The sequence below is a fragment of the Balaenoptera ricei genome, chromosome 4 (genome assembly GCF_028023285.1).
Source record: "Balaenoptera ricei isolate mBalRic1 chromosome 4, mBalRic1.hap2, whole genome shotgun sequence".
NCBI lineage: Eukaryota > Metazoa > Chordata > Mammalia > Artiodactyla > Balaenopteridae > Balaenoptera > Balaenoptera ricei.
Window position 1 is genome coordinate 106,409,601 of NC_082642.1, and position 21,159 is coordinate 106,430,759.

At 37.8% G+C, this 21,159-nt stretch overlaps 1 protein-coding gene across 1 annotated transcript in view; it reads left to right on the forward strand.

Moving 5' to 3' along the window:
* The window catches only part of IFT57 (intraflagellar transport 57), a 58,572-nt gene that overhangs the window by 21,993 nt on the left and 15,420 nt on the right, over positions 1-21,159 (forward strand). Inside the window, exon 6 of the mRNA XM_059921193.1 lies at positions 10,650-10,772. Coding sequence (XP_059777176.1) covers positions 10,650-10,772 — 123 coding nt within the window. The remainder of the gene's footprint in view (positions 1-10,649; positions 10,773-21,159) is intronic.

Here is a 21,159-nt window from a genome sequence, read left to right on the forward strand (position 1 = left end):
CACCTTTTTAAGCCCCTCGTCTCTCTTCTCGTATGATCTTCACAAGCCATGTTCATTCAGTATTTCACATTTTGGCTTATGATGCTTTCCTGCCTATATAAACACTTGGCTTGCCTTTTCTGCCTGTTTACATTCCAAACTTCCTTGTAAAGTTAAACTTAAATCTCACCATCGCCATTAAAATACACTTCTCTCTCTTATTCAAACTCCTAAAGCATTTACCACCTGTACCAGCTAGTTTTTGGAAGTTAATCAAACTTATATTTTTACTTGTTTTTATTGAAAAAACTTTATTGTTTTTAAAAGGGAAGTATATTCCTTGGTTTGTTTTTTTTTAAATAAAAGCGCAAAAGAGTACAAAGAAAAAATTAAAAATTTCTTCAAATCTCAGCACCCAGATATAAACATTATATCCCTTTACGCATAATTGCCCTGAGGTCATGTAAGATGCTAACATTTAATGAATCTGGATGAAGGGTATATGGGAATTCTTTGAGCTACTTGTGTAATTTTTTTTAAGTCTGAAAAAAATTATATTGACACAAAAATAGATTAATGAAGTAGTGCAGAGTTCATAAAATAATCCACATATACAGTTATATTAGTATATGAAGCAATGCAAATCAATCAGGAAAACTAACTATTCAATTAAATGGTGATGGGATAACAGGCTACCCATTTGGAGAAAAAAGATGGACTCCTCCCTCATATCTTACACCCAAATAAACCTCACATGGATCAACAAATTAAAAAATGATGAGGCACAAGAATATGAGTGGCAAGTGTAATATTCATGGGTTGAAATAGGCATAACAAAGCATGGCAAGAAAACTAAAAACCATAAAGGAAAAATACTAATAAATCTGAATGCATAAAAATTAAACCCTTATATATGGAGGGGTGGGGAACACCATAAAGTTAAAAAACAAGTAATAAACTGGGCAGATATAGTTGTAACCTATATGACAAAGGATTGATAGGCATACAGTAAGGTGTTTCAGAGCTTGTTCTCTAGGGTAACATTATGCTCTCTACCTCATTTTTCTCATTCGAAAAAAATAGGAATAAGGCTCCTTTGATTCATGGTGTTATTACTGGGCACTTAACCCATATGTAAAAGCATCTAGTACCAAGCTTGGCATATAATAATGATAATTATAGCTGCTAACATATATTGAGGGCTTACTATGTACCAGGTATTGTGAAAGCCTTTCAAATACATCATTTAATTTAATCCCCATATCAACCCTTCCAATGAGGAGAGGGTACTATTATTATTCCCATTTTACAGATGGGAACCCTGAGGTTTAATGACAGCTACTAAGTGATGAAGGGGGGATTTGACCGGAGACGGCATTCCTGACTCGTCCACTTAACATTTACATCATGCTGTGGTGATTCTCAAGACAACTTAGTTCCCTTTTCCCTGAGTCCTGGGAATATTTACTCTTGACAGTTAATTGGACTTTCATGTTCCTCTCAGTAGGTATATGAATCGAGTTCTTCAAATGTATTTGAGCACTGGTATATCCATGTGGTTACAATCTCAAAAGAAACCTTATAGAAATTCGTCCCATTAAAAAGTTAGACTTATTTTGCACACTCTACAACAGCAGTCCCCAGCCTTTTTGGCACCAGGGACCGGTTTCATGGAAGACAATTTTTCCACGGACCGGGGGCGGGGGTGGGATGGTTTCGGGATGATTCAAGTGCGTTACATTTATCATGCATTTTATTTCTATTATTTTCACATTGTAATATGTAATGGAATAATTATACAACGCACCATAATGCAGAATCAGTGGGAGCCCTGAGCTTGTTTTCCTGCAACTGGATGGTCCCATCTGGGGGTGATGGGAGACAGTGATACCCGAAGTGCGTTGCTTATGGCCATTTTACTCCGTGATCTCGTTTTGGTTGCTGTCACTGCAGAAAACCCTGCTTCACAAAGATAGGATGTTGGAAACGGAAGCAGGCTTTTCAGTGCTTTTGTGGCAATCTCAGGATACTCTGCCTTGACTTTAATCTAGAACATATGGAGATTTGAAGTTGTCTCAAACATACTTTTAAGGCCACCATCATTTGCGATCTCAAGCAGTTGATCCTCTTCTAGCACGGACAAAGTCAGTTGCCACTCACTGGTAGGGTTTTGATATGAGTTTGCAAGCAACTGAGTTATTATGGTCTCTGTGCAGTCAGACCTCTCTGCTAATGATAATCTGTATTTGCAGCCGCTCCCCAGCGCTAGCATCACTGCCTCAGCTCCACCTCAGATCATCAGCCCTTAGATTCTCATAAGGAGTGCGCAACCTAGATCCCTCACATGCGCAGTTCACACAGTAGGGTTCACGCTCCTATGAGAATCTAATGCTGCCGCTGATCTGACAGGAGGCGGAGCTCAGGTGGTAATGCGAGCAATGGGGAGTGGCTGTAAATACAGATGACACTTCACTCACTCACCGGCCACTCACCTCCTGCTGTGCTGCCTGGTTCCTAACAGGCCACAAATACAGGTGCGCGGCCTGGGGGTTGGGGACCCCTTCTCTTGGTATTGACCAAGTATAGTATTCGAGCATTGGTATATCTATGTGGTTGCCATCTCAAAGGAAAGAAACCTTTTAGAAATTCATGCCATAAAAAGTTAGACTTATTTTGCATACCCTGCAACACCAAGTATAATGTCTACATTAGTTCCTCCAGACATACTTCCAGGGGTGCTTTCTTTTGGTTTTATTTTGAGAAAATAAAAAGTCAGAGATGGTTTTATCGTAGCACTTAGTGTACCAATGTAGCTAAGTAGTTAAAGTAGTAGCAAAGGTAGTTTGATGTATTAAATAGAAATAATATTGGAGGTTAAATTCTCATTCAAAAATAATTTCATATTTCTTATTGGAAAATTAAATTTATTTTGTGTTAATTTGGGGAGTTTTCTTTTTACCTTTTTTGATTTGTTGGAGCATAATCTATTCAAATCTTGGCTCACATTATAACTTAGAATAAAATTTCTTTTGATAGTCTTAAAATTGAACTTAAGAAAACCTTTTATGAACTTCATATATTTAAAGACAGAGGCTACCATCTATCTATTTCTTTCGATAGATTAGCCGGGGTTTAATTTGGTTATTCAGAACAAATCTGAAGATACTTTTTTTATGGTATTAAACATTTTCTTCTTCATAGTAATATAATGTTAAATTATGTAAAACCTAATTTGGAAAGAAAATAATGAATCAAAATCACAATTTGTGCTTCTTTAATCATGAAGAAGAATTGGCTTGTAGGGACATGAAAGGTTTTAACTCTGCCTTCAGTATAATTTGTTAAAATTATTGGATTTTGATGGAACACTCTTCATTGAAATAACTTATCCCTCTATCTAGCTTTATTGATAGATTGTAAGGAAACAGGGACACTAGATATCCTTAGGAGAAACCCTGTTTAATTCATAGTAAGACCATATATACTATATTAGCCTTTTGGCCACCTATCCTATCTTGAAAAAACAGCAGATGAGGAAAAATGAAAAAAAGGCCTCTGAGCAACCAAAATAAGTATAAACACTTCCATTTAAAAAGATTCTGTGAAGAGTCCTAACCTCACTGCCCCCTGTCCCTGAGTGCTCGCTTTTCCCTGTATTCTGACTTTGCCTAAATTCTAACAAGCTTGGTTATTAGGCTTCTAAACCCACAGCAGCCTAGGAGGAGGAAGGGGTGCTACAGGCAAGCAGGGAGACAGCCGCAGGTGATCACTGGCATCTTGATAACAGGAAGCTACAGGAACAGTTTACAGGCAGAATGTGTGCAACTTTAGTTATCTGGGATCATTTAGTGTGCGGTCAGTCATATCCAGATTTCTCCGCCCTGAGGGCATCATTGTATTACGGAATAGTACATACAATACGAGACATCAAAAAGATTAAATAATAGGCAGTAAGGGACTTCCCTGGTGGTCCAGTGGTTAAGACTCCATGCTCCCAATGCAGGGGGCCCGGGTTTGATCCCCAGTCAGGGAACTAGATCCCGCATGCCGCAACTAAGAGCCTGCACACAGCAACGAAGATCCTGCGTGCCGCAACTAAGACCCGCTGCAGCCAAATAAACAAATAAATATGTTTTAAAAATTACAGCCAGTAAATGTCAGCATTTACCAGTATCCAGAATCCAGTCTGACAGTGGTGTCTGATCTTCCTAAGAGGTAGGGATTTTGGCTTGGTAATTGTAGACGTAAGCACCTCCACTTATTCTCGTTTCATTACTAATTCGGTGTTGGGATCTTCTAACTCTCCCTTCATCTCCCGTTTTCACCTGGAAGTCTGTGAATCCAGCTTCAGTCCAGGCCCTTACGATCTAGGTCCTCCCAGCAGGCTCCCATCTGAACTTGTGATCTCTCTGTAATGTCTGACATGGGGACTCCATTCCCAAGGAAATGTCTTCTCATTTCCTTGCCTGAGCAAGGTGCCTGAGCCTTGAGCTTCACTCTTGGGTCTGCCCATGCAGCCATATATGTTCCCTTTACCAGACACGGTCTCAGTCAGTGATAAAGGGATGTTTTGTAGGGTTGCCATAATTAGTCAAGTTTTAGAAATACTGCCTTATGCTATTCCCAGCTTTCTTCTTTATTCCCAATGGGGGGATATCTTAACCAGAGCCAACTGCCCAATCTGGCTTGGACCCTTGGGATCAAAAAGATCCTGTAGTACAAGGCTTTTGTTGTTATGGACCTAGCAGAGTTGAAATGAGTGGCGTTAACTCTTGCTGATATCAGGAAGTCATAGTCAACATTTCTCTGGCCAGTAACCTGATTAGTCCCCGAGTTTAATGATAAACTCTTACTGGGTTTTCCAGTAATGAGTGTGCAGTACCCATTAGGAATAGTCTCTCCCCAAAGAGATAGTTTTAAGTTCTTTGTTTTAAGATGGCAACTCAACAGGTATACCAAAAACATGACCAGTGCTTCCACTGTATATCACCTGTAACAGTTTTCTGTATTAATACTTAATAGGTCCGTCTCTCTCTGTTAATACATTACTCCCCGTACTGGTAGCCGTGGACTACCTGGAGTCCCCAGAGTTAAGTAAGAGGTTTTGTACTTTGAAAATATATCAGGTTTTGTAGTCATACTTAGCCTAGTTGACCAGAACAGCTTTGCAGCACTATGCACGCTATCCAATGCAAAGGGCTTTATATATCCTCACATGATCTCCCTTACCGATATGCAGGGCCTTCTCTTATTACACCCCTATCATCATAAGACCAACCACATCCAACTATGTATATTTATGTGTGTTTGTGTATGTGTGTATAAATACATACACACACAGAGAACACAGTATTTCTTCAGATGCTTAACTATCCCATTAATATTACTTGGGAAAAGAGGAGACTACTTTCTGGAACAGGATTCTGAGCAGGCTAGTAACATTGCATGGGTTTTTTTTTGTTTGTTTTGGGGTTTTTTTGTATTTCAGGTTCACTTTATTATGTTTTTTAATTTATTTTATTTATTTTTGGCTGCGTTGGGTCTTCATTGCTGCACGTGGGCTTTCTCTAGTTGCAGTGAGGAGGGGCTACTCTTCGTTGCAGTACGCAGGCTTCTCATTGCGGTGTCTTCTCTTGTTGCGGAGCATGGGCTCTAGGCGTGTGGGCTTCAGTAGTTGTGGCACGTGGGCTCAGTAGTTGTGGCTCGCAGGCTGTAGAGCGCAGGCTCAGTAGTTGTGCCACACGGGCTTAGTTGCTCTAGGGCATGTGGGATCTTCCTGGACCAGGGCTCCAACCCGTGTCCCCTGCATTGGCAGGTGGATTCTTAACCACTGCACCACCAGGGAAGTCCCTCAGGTTCATTTTAGAAACAAACTTCTCAGGATTAAGGTGATGGTGACATGGTTCAGATCAAATGTCTTGGTGGCAAGCTGGGGAAAATCATAGGAGAAGATCCCAGGCGTGTTGTCTGTCAGCTTGGCAATGATGTTTGAGCATTGACCAATGTGCTTGGGTGCAGGTTGTGAGGAAATAATGACATCGTCATCCTGTCCTTAATCTGGTCCACAAGTTGAGAGCAAAGAGCTCCATACAGAGCTCTTGATATAAGGCTGTGCAAGGCAGATGGCCCTCACATCAAGTGTCTTGAGTGGTGGATGACCTGTGAAAACAAGTTCCTTGACAAATTTTTTAGTGACCGTGTGGACAGTAATTAGCTTGGAAGGATGCTGTGGGAGAAGACACCACAAATATAAAGTATATTTGAATTGCCTCTTAATCAAAAGAAAAAATAGAAGTGACCAAATAAAAATATTTGGAGCCTATGAAATTAAATTTCACTGACAAAGAAATAAAAGTGATCATTTTACATATGAAGAGGCACCCAACCTCAATGATGGCCTGGGGAAAATAAATTACAATGCCAGTATAATAGTTTTTATTTCCGTTATATTGAAAACTTAAAGTGCCTTTGTAGCATCTCTTGTCATCGTCAGTGGAAACAAGCCCTTTGCTGTACTCTTACAGGGAGTATACATGACTAACATCCCTTTTGAGGCAGTTTGTCTCCCCTTTTGCTTCTTCAGGATCTGGGCTTTAGGGGTTCTGTGGGGCTGATGTTTGTGTGATGACTTTGATATTTCCTGTGTTCTTGGGCCTCTGGTCAGTCTCCTTCGGGCACTGATAATTTGATTTCCTGGCCCTTGGTCCCCAGGAAGGTCACGGCTTCCGCCGGAGGGGCCCCTCCAGAGCTGGCGGCGCTGCGGCCGTGGGCGGGGTCGGGGTTGGGGGTCACTCCACCCTCCCATTGGGCTCTGGGGCGGCTCAGCGGCAGTGGAGGGAAGAGACCCAGAGCCAGGCGTTCCAGCTCCGCATAAACGCGGGCTCCATTCTGGGCGGCGGGGGTTTGGGAGGTGGGGCCCCTCTGCCCTTAGTCATTCCGGGAGGGAGGGAGGCAGGGGCACCCGGGGAGGGAGCAGCCCAGAGTTCCAACCTTGCACCTTCGATCCTTGTACTGACCCTGGGTAGTATGCCTCAAGGTTACGTTAGGGGATGCCTTAGACTGTTCTCTTCAACTCTCCCTTTGGCAGTCTTAGGGTCAGTTCTCATCAGTTTCTTTTTCTTAGGACCAATTATTACCCCCATTAACTAGCCTCAGACTCTTCCTAATAGGCTGTAAACTCTTTGCAGGCAGGGATTAAATCCTTTTATCTCTCCATACCAAGCACAGTGCCTGGATTCTTACCTTGAATGTTGTAGGAGCTTAACAAATGGCTTATTGGTAAATTAATTAATTATAAATGAGACTTCGGGATAACCTGTGTCTTATTGAGCTTCTAATTGTTTCTTCAGCAGCATTAACTGGAAAGTGCAATTTCCCAGGAGCCATGCTTTATCTTAGTTAATGTTGTTTCAGAGAGGGACTTTGTCATGATGATGTAAAATTTTGATTAAATGGAAACAGCAGTTTATTTCTCTTTAACTAATAGCTCCACATAAAATACCATTTGTTATTAGAGAAACAATCGGAAAGGAAAGGTTTTCTCAAAGTATTATAACCAAGGCGTGGTTAAAATGATTTATACTTCATATGTAGGGCTTGCTCAGTTAATGTATCCACTTATTAGGCATTAGGAAATTCTGAGTGAGGAACAACGTTATGAAATAGATGTGCAAAGATGGAAGTAGGAAGAGACTGTATAGTTTGAATAAGTTAATGCTGCTCTACCAAGCCTAATGTTCTCTTTTTTTGCCCTTTCTTCATTTAGTAACTAGGCCATTTCCCCCAGTATATTAACTATAGCTTAGGAATGAGTGAAAATTTTTGAGCTGCTACATTATATCATTTCAGGACATTGGGAGTAGGAATTAGCAAATTACTGCCTGAGGGAACCAAATAATAAGCTAAGAAGGGTAAATGCAACTTACTGAAGGGCCCAATATAAAACCAAATAGTATTATAGCTTATGCATGGGGCTGTCTTGATGTGGTGTTTGATCTTCATGTACTTTACTAACTCTTAGATTCTGAGTCCGATTCAAACAGAGCCAATGCTAACCCATTTGCCTTTGTGGAAATTAGAACGATGTGCCCTTCCTTGAGTAAAAATTTTAAGTATGTTATGCCCAGCTTGAACAATCCGATGTTCAGGCCTGAAGAAGGTGGGAATGTGGATGGGTACCCTCTCTGGCTTTGTTTGGTGATTCTGGACTCCACCCTCCTGTAAGGAGGGGAAGAAGGAGGGATGGGATGGAGGGGATGATGGGGTTGGGGAAGAGTGGCTCAAGGATTTAATCAGTAGCACCAGTTTCAATTCACCCAAACAGTGGTTCTGTAAGTCAAACTTATTTTGAAATCAGTGACCAGAACACCTACGTTCTATTAAGAATCATACAGAACTGCTGCTTAAGAGGACGTGCCCCTTTTTGACTCAGTCTGGCTCTGTGGGATTGGGATGTGAGGCTCATAACCCTGGAAGGAGCAAGCCTGTGTATATATCATACACACGCTCCAAATGTCAGGGCTCACATCCCACTGGTAGTGTGTACATCCTCCCACCCCCACTGTCATCCTCATAAGTCTACCCGGTTTTTTATAGAAAATGAGCCAGTCAGAATTGGGCCTCCTAGAGCCAGGGATGGGTACTGGGATGTGCCAGTGAGTGTGCAAGTATGTGAACATTAATGAATGTCAGTGTGGAGTTTCATGACAGAATTTTCACTGTGGCTTTAGGTTTCCACTGGGAGACCCAGTATCTCTTCTCATGCCATCACATACATTCTTATATAACGTCACACATGTCTGCTTTGTGAATACTGCCACCCGTCCCCAGCTATGATGCTATTGTGCTACCTTGGATTCAGTTTATATAGGTCTATAGCATTATATTAGGTACTCAAAGTAATACAATGTTTCTATATTTAAATGAGCACTTTAATGTTTAAAATAGAATCTTGGACATTATTCACTTGGAGTTTCCACATTTTACTTTTCTTAAATTAATGCTTGTATTTTTTATACTAACTGAATAAATTCAGACCACATATTGTGAAATGTAAAAGCATATATTAGTTACCAATTCTCTAATTGCGTGGTTAGAACTGTATAGCCCCCTGAATTTCTGAACAAAAAGCAATATATGCTCCTTTTAAGGCTCTGAGTTTGTTCAGAACTGCTAATATGAGCTGGGAGGTAGGAGAGAGAGAGAGAGGCTTTCTCACATCAGCAGTGCCCTAGAGACTCAGTCAGGAGTCAGTTCAAAGCCCCTAAAGACCTCAAGCTCCCCCCAAAATTAAATCCCAATATAAGGTTATTCTTGTACTTAGTGTTATACTGGACAAGAAATATCTTTTAGTGACATAAATTCACACTGAGAATGTAATTTCACCATGAGGTTGTTTATATAGTCTTTTATTTTTAAATGTTGTATTATGGGAAATTGCAAACATATACAGAATTAGAATGAGATAATGAACCCTTATGCAACAGTACCTGGTTTAACAGTTAACGTTTGGTTGATCGTGTTTCCTCTAAAGCCCCTCCCTCCTTTTCTCTTTGCCCCATAGTATTTTAAAATAAATTTCAGACATTATGTAAATTCACCTGTAAATATTTCAACATTTATCTCTGATTTATAAGGCCTTTTTTTTTTTTTTTAACATATCCGCCATGCCATTGTCATACCTATAAAATTAATAATAATTCCTTAATATCATCTAATACTCTTCGACATTCAAATTTCCCTGATTGTCTCAAAAACATCTTTTTACAGATTGTTTAAGTTAGAATCCATGTAAGGTTTATACATTGTATTTGGCTGTTTGTATCTCTCAGGTTTCTTTTTTTCTATATTAATAAATTTTTATATTTTTCTTACTCTTTAAATAATTTTTCAAGGGAGCATAAAAGGAAAAATACTACCAAAATTAATGCATTAAACTTTATCTTTAAATCATTAATTTTTACATTCTTTATATTTTCAGAATCATACATACTTAATGCTGAAATGTGGAGGGCTGAGAAAATGGAAAAAAAATTTTTCCTTTTCTGATTCAAAAACAGGCCTGAATTGAGCTTATTACTCAACAGCAGAAAACAAATGCAGAAAGTCGACCCCTACCCTATTTGAGTTCAAATAGGTCTGCATTAAATCACATTTTTAAGCTATATTATGGTTTGACCTAACCAAAATATTACCTTATAAATACAAAATTTGTAAACAACGTGCCCTTTACTTCTGGGATCTTATCTTTTTTGTCTTTCAGATTTGGGGTTTGAATTTCAGTACAGTGAATTCAAACTAAGACAATGTTTTCTTACCAAACATGTGAGTGTTTGTATCTTTTCTACCATTACCAATTAACATACCTAAATGGCGTATTCATTTGACAGTATTCGCATTGAGTTCACTCTGATATCTCAAAAAAATTATTCTTTGTAAAAATAGTTAAATCACATATTTGCTTCTTTTATAAATACTAACTTTTCTATTCTACCAGGTTGGTGCATTATTTTCTTTCAACATGGATAGGAGGACAGAAAAAAATTTCTTCTGCTGCTGTAATTTTAATACTACCATGCTTGATATAAATTGCGCAGTGCTGCTAAAATGCCTCAAAATTTTACCATTTCTTTTTATAAACTCTCAATCCTGTGATATCTTTCCTTTCTTAGGATATGAACGAGTCTGCCAAACAAGAAGATATTTTGGAATCCACAACAGATGCTGCGGAATGGAGTCTAGAAGTGGAACGTGTACTACCACAACTGAAAGTCACGATCAGGACTGACAATAAGGTATAGAAGAGAGAGCACATTTTGTTCAGATAGATTTTTATAAGGCCATTTCAGGGTCAAGGGTACTCCCAGTTACAAAAATGATTTAAGAAGGGATTCAGTTTCCAGTGTTTTATTTTAATAGAGATTTAATAAATTGTTGTTGAATGAATAAATAATGTAATATGGCCCACAAAGCAAGGGGTGTATCTTTAAAATGATTTGGAACACATCATATTTCCCTGGGATTAAGGCGTATTTTCTCAATACATTTTGATATATTTTCTTGGCAATCATATTTTGTTTAGGTGAATAGTGAATGAAATTGGAATTCTATGACTGTATACTAACTGAGTAGTTAAAAAATGGTTTAGAACTCTGCTGGTTGGCAAAACAGAAGGCGTCCTGGAAGCTACCTTACATAATCTACTCAGTACACATGATTAAAAGTTAAATATTAAGAAAATAATCAAGAAATCATATGCAATAAAGATTTGGGGATTAGGCCAGATGAACTGGCCCATTTAATCAAGTTTCTGCTTACTTTTTACCTACAATTTATGAGTAAGAACTTCAGAACAAGCTAATGGGTGACTAGACAATACTACTCTCATTAGTATTATAATAATCTCTATAAAAGGGGCTAGAGAGACATCTAGGTAAAAAAATTAAAGGATTTTTTTCCTTGGAGGCTAGAGACAAGCCCCAGAATTATGGAACAAGGTTCTAGGGAAACTTGTCACTCTACAAATGTGGTTGTATGTCTGCTCCCCAAAGTAGCAGCCATACAAAGATTGCTGTTTTCAGTGCCTTGGAAGCTAATTCATACTTCGATTGCCTGGATTTGGGCATGTAGAACTGTATCCTAGAGAAGGTAAGAAGTAGCCTAGACTCCTAGGGCAGTCCTAAAATAAGATAAGGACAACAGAGGTCTTCCTGGAGCGTGAACAGCTGTGGAACAAGCTTTATCTAGAGTAAGTGGGCAAATCCTGCAGCCTGTTTACTGTATATTTACCCAATCATTATGGAGGACAGCTATTATTTGAGTACATTGGGGGTAAATTCTCTGTTTATGTATCTCTTATATGTAAATACATATTAATAAGAATTTCTTTCCTGATTTGATCTCTGCTGGAAGTCATAATTTTCAAAAATGTAATTTTTTTGTGAAAATGTAATTTCTGATTCTTTAGTTTTGTCAGAACAAATTTCCTTCATACAATTAAACATCACTATTATTGTGACTGTAGTTAGGACGACATGTTAAAATAATTGTGTAGTTGGGAACTCTCAAGTACATCTTAGTCCCGTGAGGAAGCAAGTTTAATTTGTTTGCTTTCAAGGTAAGTAAACTCTTGAAATCAAACATCTCACTTAAAATCTAATAGGATCACATGAGTGTGTTTTTTTTAAGAACTGTCATTGATCTCCACATAATAGAAGTAACTGAATAAAGAAAGAGAGAATATAAATGTAACTGCTAACCTGTACAGTTTTATAAACCATTACTGCAGTAGTCAAAATCCTGGATTCATAAAGAATCAATGTTCTCCTGATTTGGGGAAGAATTAACTAATTCGGAGTTGGACTCTTAGTCTCATGCCATTCATTACCAGCCTTGTTCTTATGAGGATATACTTTGTCATTAATTATACAGTCCGTGTTACAGGCAACATTTGAAAATGTCAGATAACGTTTTGGGGGGGTTGGTATTTTTTCAAATATGTGAATGTCATTTTGAGTTTAGATTTTTGTGGTAAAAATACTGACATAAAGTCCTATTTGATTGCTTTTTCAGAATTCTTCTCTAGATAATTTGGTCCTTGTGTCCAGTGTTTCGTAAACCCTTCTTTCTCCTAAGTATTTCAGCTGTAGCAAATGGGAATTACAGCTTTAGGGTCAATTCTTTATTCAGCTTACTTAAGAAAAACAAAATTATACGTTGATTTGAGAAGATAAGGGGCTAATGAATAGAGAAATGTTTTTCATGTCTCAGAAATAAAGTAATCTGGTTATATATGTGGTTTCTCACAGACTCATTATCCTCCTTAATCAGGAAGGGTTGACACCAGAATCATGGTAGATCCCATTCTTCCTCAACTCCTAACTCTACCAAAACCAAACCCTCTCTTTTACTTTTGGACAAAACAATAACCTCTCACTCACCACAGGCCATTTAGGACCTTTCAAGATTTCAACTTCATGTTTGAGGGGGAAGAAAAGGAATTAATTATTTTCAGATCAATGTGTTTTACTGATCACTGTTACATTAATTTTTAAGTAGCATAGAGATGTAGGAGATAAGTAATATAGGGTCAGCATTATTTAAAACCATTATAAATTTCTTTAAAATTACCTTGTGTTAGAAGTAAAAAAAGTCCCATATTTATTTGGCACCGGATCAAATATTTTGCTTTTTTTTCCTCACAGGTTCATTTTAGTCCTTGTATGCGTCCCAGCAGTGTATTATAAAAAAAAGTAAATCTTCTTTTCCGTTCTTTTTGCATATATTATAGTCTGTATGCTTGATGAGATCCTGTCATACACCAGTATTTTATTTTGTATTCTTCATAATGTAATCAGGTTTTTATTGCTAGGCTAGCTTATCCTTGTTTCTGGCACTACTTGTTACTATTACCAGTTCTCAAAGAATGCAAATAAATTTTAATATTAGCTTAAACAAATTACAATTGGGAAAATAAGTATGTTGCCAAAACTACAAATAATACATTCCACAACTGAAGATAAAGGATTTTTGTCATATGCTGGCTTGAATGGACTATATTAGCAGTTCCCTTTTTAGAGCTGGGTATAGAGAATGCTCCTGGTGATTACTTCTAGAGTAGCTATATACCCATCTCAGATCTGCCTCAATTTGGAATAATGTATCTGAAGACACAGTCAGAAGTTGCACCAAGAGAGTCGATAAATTCAGCCAAATCCTGGGTCATTAACCAGGTCATTAGCCAACCTAGTTAATGCCTCAGTTCTGACCAAGTGAGTAAGGCTCAGGCATCAATTCCTTAGAAGGGCAGTCTGAGGACACCTCTAAACTAGAGTGGACATCGGTACCACCTAATAAAATCGTCTACGAGTATAATACATCCTGGACTTTTTGTTCTTTCCTTTCTTTTCTTTACTCTTTATTTCTCTAACTCTTTCCTTTTCTGCTGTGTTTTTATCTTTTTTTTTTTATTGTTCTTTATTAGACCCCATAGTAGTGCCCACAAGTGTTATATAACTACTCTGGTGGAATTTAAAACTAAGAGCAAACATCTGTGATTATACTCACTAGACTTAAATCTGTAACTGGTCAAGAATTATCCTAATCTCTGAGTCTTTTTAAAACACAATTTTGTTGTTAATTATAAAAATAATACAGAAGTAATATTTCAAGGGGAGAGGAGGCAGGCAGTGTACTGTGAATTAGAAGCTAGGGATCACACATTTAGTCCCACCATCAAATCCTGATTTATTGACCCAAAGTTTCAGAAACTTAGTAGAACTTTGGTAGCTATAAAGACCCAGAGAAGATGAAGCCTATCTCACACACCTTCCCTTGACACCCAAAATTCATATTTCTACCACTTACTAGCTGTGTGATCTAGGGCAAGCTACTATAGCTCTCTGTTCCTCCTTTCCTCATCTGTAAAATGGGACTAATTATATTCCTTACCTCATGGAGTTGTTGTAAAGCAACAAGAACAGTGTCTGACACATAGTTACTGCCTAATAAATGTTAGTTATTGTTATGTTACAATATTGTTTTGTAATATTATTGTATTCTATGATAGCCCTCTCATGTTTGTGTCTGTATCAGTATTCAGGAAGAATTTACAAAATTTCTGCCCTAATGCTTCTATCATTTAAGGGAATATTGATAACAATCAGCCTTATATTTTTACCTAGGGTGTACTTGGATTCATATAAGTATCACTTTGGTAAATCTTTCTAATTTTTTCCTTAGTAAAGGTATATATGATATGATGAAAATAATAAGTGATATTTACTAAGCGTTTGCATTGTGCCAAGTGCTGTTCTTAGCACTTTACATACGTTGACTCATTTAATCCTTTCCATTGCCCTATGATATGCAGGTACCTTTTACTACAGATTAGGAAACTGAAACACAGAGAAGTTATTTGCCTCTGCCTAGTAAATGACAGATATGATATTTGAACCTCCAACCCAGGCTCTTACCTATTCAGTTATTGACAATATAGCATACTGGTGAAAAGCACAAATTCTAAACTCAGGACACTTGAGTACTCATCTTGTGTCTAGCACTTATTAGAGGTTGGAGCCTGTGGGTAGGGTACTCAACCACTCTGTGCCTCAGTTTCCTCATCTGTAAAATGGAATTCATTATAAAGCCTACCTCAACAAAGTTATTAAAAGTATTAAATGAATTAACATATCTAAAGCACTTAGAATGGTGCCAGAAGAATCACTTAATATATGTTGACCACTATTTCTGTGTGCTTTTATGTATGGTGTTGAGATTTTACCTCTTTTTTAACATATCATTTCATCATGAGCATTTCCACATATCCTTAAAAATTATAAACCATAACTTTAGATGGCTGTCTGTAGTGCTAGAAGGTTACCGTCAATCTCCAGCTGAGTGCGTGGTAGGGAGATGGCTTGGCCAAGCTAGGCAGGCTGGGGTCAAACCAGGAGCTCTAGGATCTGGGTGGAGAAATGACAGGGCATTGTCCTGCAAGAGGTGATGCTTAGGACATGGGCAAGCCTAAGGACCAGAAGATCTGAGAACACAGACCAATAGCAAGAAATGGATCGGCCAGTGGGTCATTTTAGAGAACAAGTCGTTGTTGAATGTGGAAATCCAGCTGAAAGAGAAAACATGGAGAGCAAGAAGCAGAAATGAAGATTAAATAGAAAATGAAATTTAGAAATCTTGTATACTTACTCATTGCTGCAAGAATGTACAGTCAGACCAGCCTGTAGGTTGTAGCTGCTGTTACCTGTTTTTAACCGTGTGAGGGGCTCTTCCTCAGGGTACTTCATGATAATTATTGAAGGATAATATTTCCTACTTGATTGAAATATTTTAAATTCCATAATAGTAATTTTTTAAACTTTTAAGTGAATTAGTTGACAGTTGCTGAGGTGAATAATAAAATGGTTGAAGCTGAGCTGCGAAAGAATTCTGCATGTCCTCTGTTTCTAGGGGAATAGAAAATGTGAATGCATATTCATATAGATTTCACTCTCTGTATTTCTGATTAATTTTGATTGCTAAATAAATACTTAATGCCGTTTCTTGAGGAAAATTATTCTATCTTTTTTAGTTTCTGTTTTACTATTAAAAACAGCAAGCTTTTATTTGGCTTTGTGGAAATAAACAGAGGCCGCCTAAATGAGAACAGGCAGAGGCTATTCAGAGCTTGCCATAGCAAGGGAGTCAGCCCTCACCACTTGCGTCGGCAGAGAACTTAAGGCACGCAGGAGAATTTGAGAGACTTGTAGTGGAAAAAAGGGAAGGCTTCAAGTATGTTCAGATGTGACTGGAAGTTTGGAGGTGGGCTAACTAGAAGCAGGGCCTCTCATGTGATTGGTTAGGGGAGGATATTTGGCTTTGTCTAATTGGTCCTACATTGGAAATGCGGGGCGGGGCGGGAGAGTGTGGTTTGAGCAAAAATTGGGGAAGCTGACAGTTACTAAGTCCTGACCATTTCGGTCAGTTGCTACAGAGGTTATATTTGGCTTTCTGGACTAGTTGCCACAGATTGTGGGTCAGAATTCTAAATATTTTGGGTAATGATCTAGCTGTTATCTGTTGTCCATTTGTATGTTCAGCTTCTCAACTTCATTCACTGAGCTGAGGGAAAGTGTCTTCTTAAAATGATCACTCTTATTAATCTTTATCAGGAGAATGATTTTTTTCAAGTCAAGGGTTTTTACAAAGGAACTAAGTAATCATTAATAATATTTATTTCTGTTCCCCAGAAATAAAGAAGAGCAGCAAGCGTGAAATCAGTTTTCAACTAAACCTTACATAGGCCCTTTTTTTTCAGTTATGCAGTATTTATTCCGAAAAGATTGTATATTGTAATGATTTAATATTAGGTATTTAATGCAATGAACAAATGTTTTATCGTGCTTTAATGCCCTGTGGATATTGTAATTAGAATTTTGATTAATGACTTAAATAGACTTTTTTCCAAATTATAATTAAATGTTTCCTGCTTTGTTGTTTTAAAAGATAGTTGGCTAGGTACCCCCTTCATTCCACCAAAATGTATTTAGTAATTATGTAAATCTTCAGGTTCATTACAAGGAATTTAGATAAAGAGATTATTTTTTATTTAAGGCTTAGGAAGTACTACAGCATGTGTTTCTAGTTATTTCAAGCCTTTGCTTTACTGAACTGCTTTTTTACATCTTTACCTGTTCTTCAGTGTCCAACTTTCTGAAGGTTGCAGTTGTAAAAATAACCTTAAACTTAAAATTTCAACTCTAAGCAATTGGATTTCGTTTTAATGTAAATAAATCGTACAGGTGTTGCCTTGGGTAATTCACAGCAGGAAACCTTTTGGAAAGAGTCTTTCTGCTAAGGATGGAATCATGACAATAGTCTTGAGCTCTTGGGCTCTCTAGTCACTGTGAGAGCCAAAACCTAAGAGGGAATAGAGAGGCCTTCATTAATCAGCAGGTGGAATTCCATTTAAATGAACCTGGGAGAACCACAGAATTGCCATATTAGATCTAAGTCTCTTGAAATTGGCAGCCAAATCGTGCAGAAATGGACAATGGTAGGCTTCCTCTTTTCACTCTTGTAGACAAATCTATATCTGGAAGCAATGGAGGGTATTTTTTTTCCATTCCGAAGCAGTGGAAGGTCAACTTGCTTTGACCTTCTGCCATCACTGTGTTTGGATGCAGTGTAATAAAATTTAGCTTTCTAAATATTTCTGACCTGTAGGGATTTATAAATTTTTATAGTTTTGGAGTAAAGAGCATTTCTCAAGACTTGTACTCTGGTTGCTGGATAGGCTATATTGATAGGTTTCTTGCAGTCATGAGCAAAAAAGTATAATATATTCTGTGGGCTAGGATACAGGAATACATTTTACATATATGTTCCTCATAAAATGGGATTCTGCCTGTTATTTAAATAACGGAGAAACCACATTTATAATTCTTACAGATGTGCTGGTAGACAGACCTTTTGTTGAAACATAGTCACACAATTTTTAAAAAATAAGGAACCAAATTTTTAAAAATCGGCTTTTGCAATTACCAGTAACACATGTAAATACAGGTGGCAATAAGCTGGTCTTCATGAGACTCCATGCAGGAGTAATAGCTCCAATTACTGTCACAAATGTTTGTAATTGTATCCATTGCTGCCAGACAGCAAATGCTTTTTAATATAGTAAGGCCGTAAATGTACATGCTGCTGTTGTTTAAACAAAATACAATTTTCAGCAAATTTATCCTTGAAACACCTGCTGTAATCAAAAAGAGGTGAATGCTATCAAAATAAACTGCCTAAATTAACTAGACACACATACATTTTTAGAGCAGCCGGTGTGATTACTCAACTGCCACGTCGTCTCAGAGAATGAGGGGAAGTATTCACTGGTGGACTTTTACAGGCAAGCTTTCTTTAAGGGAGACTACACAAAACAGAATACCGTTTTGGATTTTTGTATTATTTTTAAAATATGGTGTTATTTGGTGGACTTTAAGTTGTATTCTCAAGTTCAACGTTTTTTTTTTTTTCCTTTGTAGCATGTGGGTCATGGACAGGGTTGTGGGAAAGAATACTATGCTTAAATTATGCATTTGAAAATACTGCATAGGGGTGTAGAAAAACCCAGCCATCCTTAAGCAACTGGAAACAATTTTTAGCTGCTTCTGTCCCAGTCTTGTTGAACATTCAGGATATTCTGTGTTTAAAGTTAGTTGATGATGCCATCCTTCCTATTTACCCTGAGCATGATAAATGTTTCAACTGGATCCGGAAAGGTTTCATTTATCACAAGTTGAAATAGGAGAACAAGTGTTTTTCCTTTAGAGATTACCATCATCTCTAACTAAAGAGCATCGACAGTGGTAGATTTTTAAGGAAATAACCAATGAAGACTGCATGTTATGTAAATGCTAAGGAGGAAAGTTACTAATGCCTCATGGTAGGTATACCTCAAATAGACATTTGTGATTGAGAGCATTGAGTTAATACACATTGATTATAATTGAAATGTATAGCCTAAATATATCATTATTACAAAGTATAATTTCATGTTTCCTTTTACTTAATATAAAATATGAATTGAAGCAGAAACCATTTATCGTATGGACCTCCCTATAAAATGCACTTTTTAATTGCCTTGACTCATTTTTCCAATCAACAGTATTAGAGCAGTTCTCACTATCAGAGTGTTTTATTACAAATTTCTTAATATTTGGGCAAATTGTTACCCCCATAGTCTTTATCCCATTATATGTGATTGTTTCTTTAGGCCAAGGTAGTGATTTAATGTTTCTTAGTTCTTCAGATATGGAGATGACTCCATTTTTTCAGTTTTTGTTTTTTGAGTATCAATATGAGATCAAAGTTTTGACTAGTAGATTATCAAAGTTGAGAGGGACTGGCGAGGTCATCTCTTCCGGCTATCCACCATGGTTCCTCAGCATCCTGTGAAACAATGACATTCTGAGTCAGCCTAAGAGTGTTCCTGCATTCTCAGAAGGCCCCCAGTCTCTGCCTTGCCAAATCTCTTCTCAAGGCTTGTAATGCCTTCTAAAGTCTGGAAAACCTCACTCAGAAGATTTGTGTGGCCATAGAAAAGGGGTGTGGATAGAATAAGCATGAATAATAAGTCTGAGTCAACATGTGAAAATGCTTAGTAACAGATGGTAGTCAGTAAAGATAATCTCTGAACACACATTAGAAATGTAATCATTTTACTAACAAGGTATTTTATGGAGAGATTATGGATCTCCAGTTTCAGTTCAATTACAGGCAGGTGTGAGAATCCCAGTGATTGTTATGATAGCCTTTGCTTACCCTCTATGCACACATATTATTTTCTGTACAAGAGCAATATCTAGAAAGCAAGAACTTTCCCGAGGAAACATATATTTCCAGCCTGATTCCCACACCCCCTGCAACAAATACACACATACAGCATACAGCACACGTACATAGTGAACTCTTCCTAAGTCGTATGTCTAGTTCTTTGAACACTTATGAAGAAAAATCATGCTCTCACACCACAAAGGTGTATAACACAGAAGACTTTAAGCTGCTGACAATTAAAGAAAAATGTCACATTTAAAAATTCAGGAAAGCCGCACTCTGCAACTATCCTGCAACCTGATGGGCATTTTTCATTAAGAAAGTAATCTCATGAAAAAGTTACTTAATTTAATGGACAGTCTCTCTCTCTCTCTCTTTCTCTCTCACACGTACACACACACAAATACACACATAAATGTGAGCAGTGATGAAGCTGAAAATTAATCTAACAATTAGAACAGGAAGAAGAGATGGCAAAACTGCTTGTGCAAAGTGGCAAAAGGAGAGAATACAAATAATGTTCCGTCATTAGAGAAGGGAGTGTTCTGGGTGGAGGAGGGAAATACGCTGCTCATATCCTTGCAAAGAGCATGATAAATTATTGACCTGTCCCAAAAATATTTGCTACAGTGAACTTAGACATATGCAACTCCTTCTATCAAGCTGTCTTCTCTGCCTCTTTCATTTAACCTGATTTCCTGCCATCAGATTTCCAGAGAATTTTATCATTGACTGTGGATGGAGTATTAAATGTGTCACAGGAACATCAGTATTCCACAGTGAAATCTTGAGACTGATCACTTTGGGACTGCAGCTCACCCTTGGCCCTACCTCTCTACCACTGCAGCTACAGTTATCATTTTAATAACTAAGTCTGTCTCTCTGTGGTTAAAACAGAGATGAATTGTCCAGATCCCCTTCCAAACAAGGACTTGCCGCCGAGCCGCAGAGAGTGCGGTCAGCAGACAACCTCCAGCTGTCTGCTCCTTCAGTGCAGAGCTGCCTAACTCAAGGTTGTGCCCTTCCAGGGGAGCCCACATCTGGCTTATGTGAGTTGTTTATAGTTTGTGACATAAATAATGCTGATTTGAAAATTCTTGAAGTGTCTTTTGGGAAACATAAGTACACCTTTCTCCTGCAGTTTCTGCTCAGAGTGAAATTGCTAGGTCATAGTGTCTGCATATTTGAAAGTGGTTATACAAATTTATACTCCTAGCAGTGTCTGAAAGTTCCAGTTGCTCCCCGTCTTCATCAACATTTAGTATTGGTTCAGTCTTTTTTATTTTAGTCATCCTGGTAGGTTTGTTGTGATGTCTCACTGTCATTTTAATATGCATTTTCCGGATGACTGATGAAGTT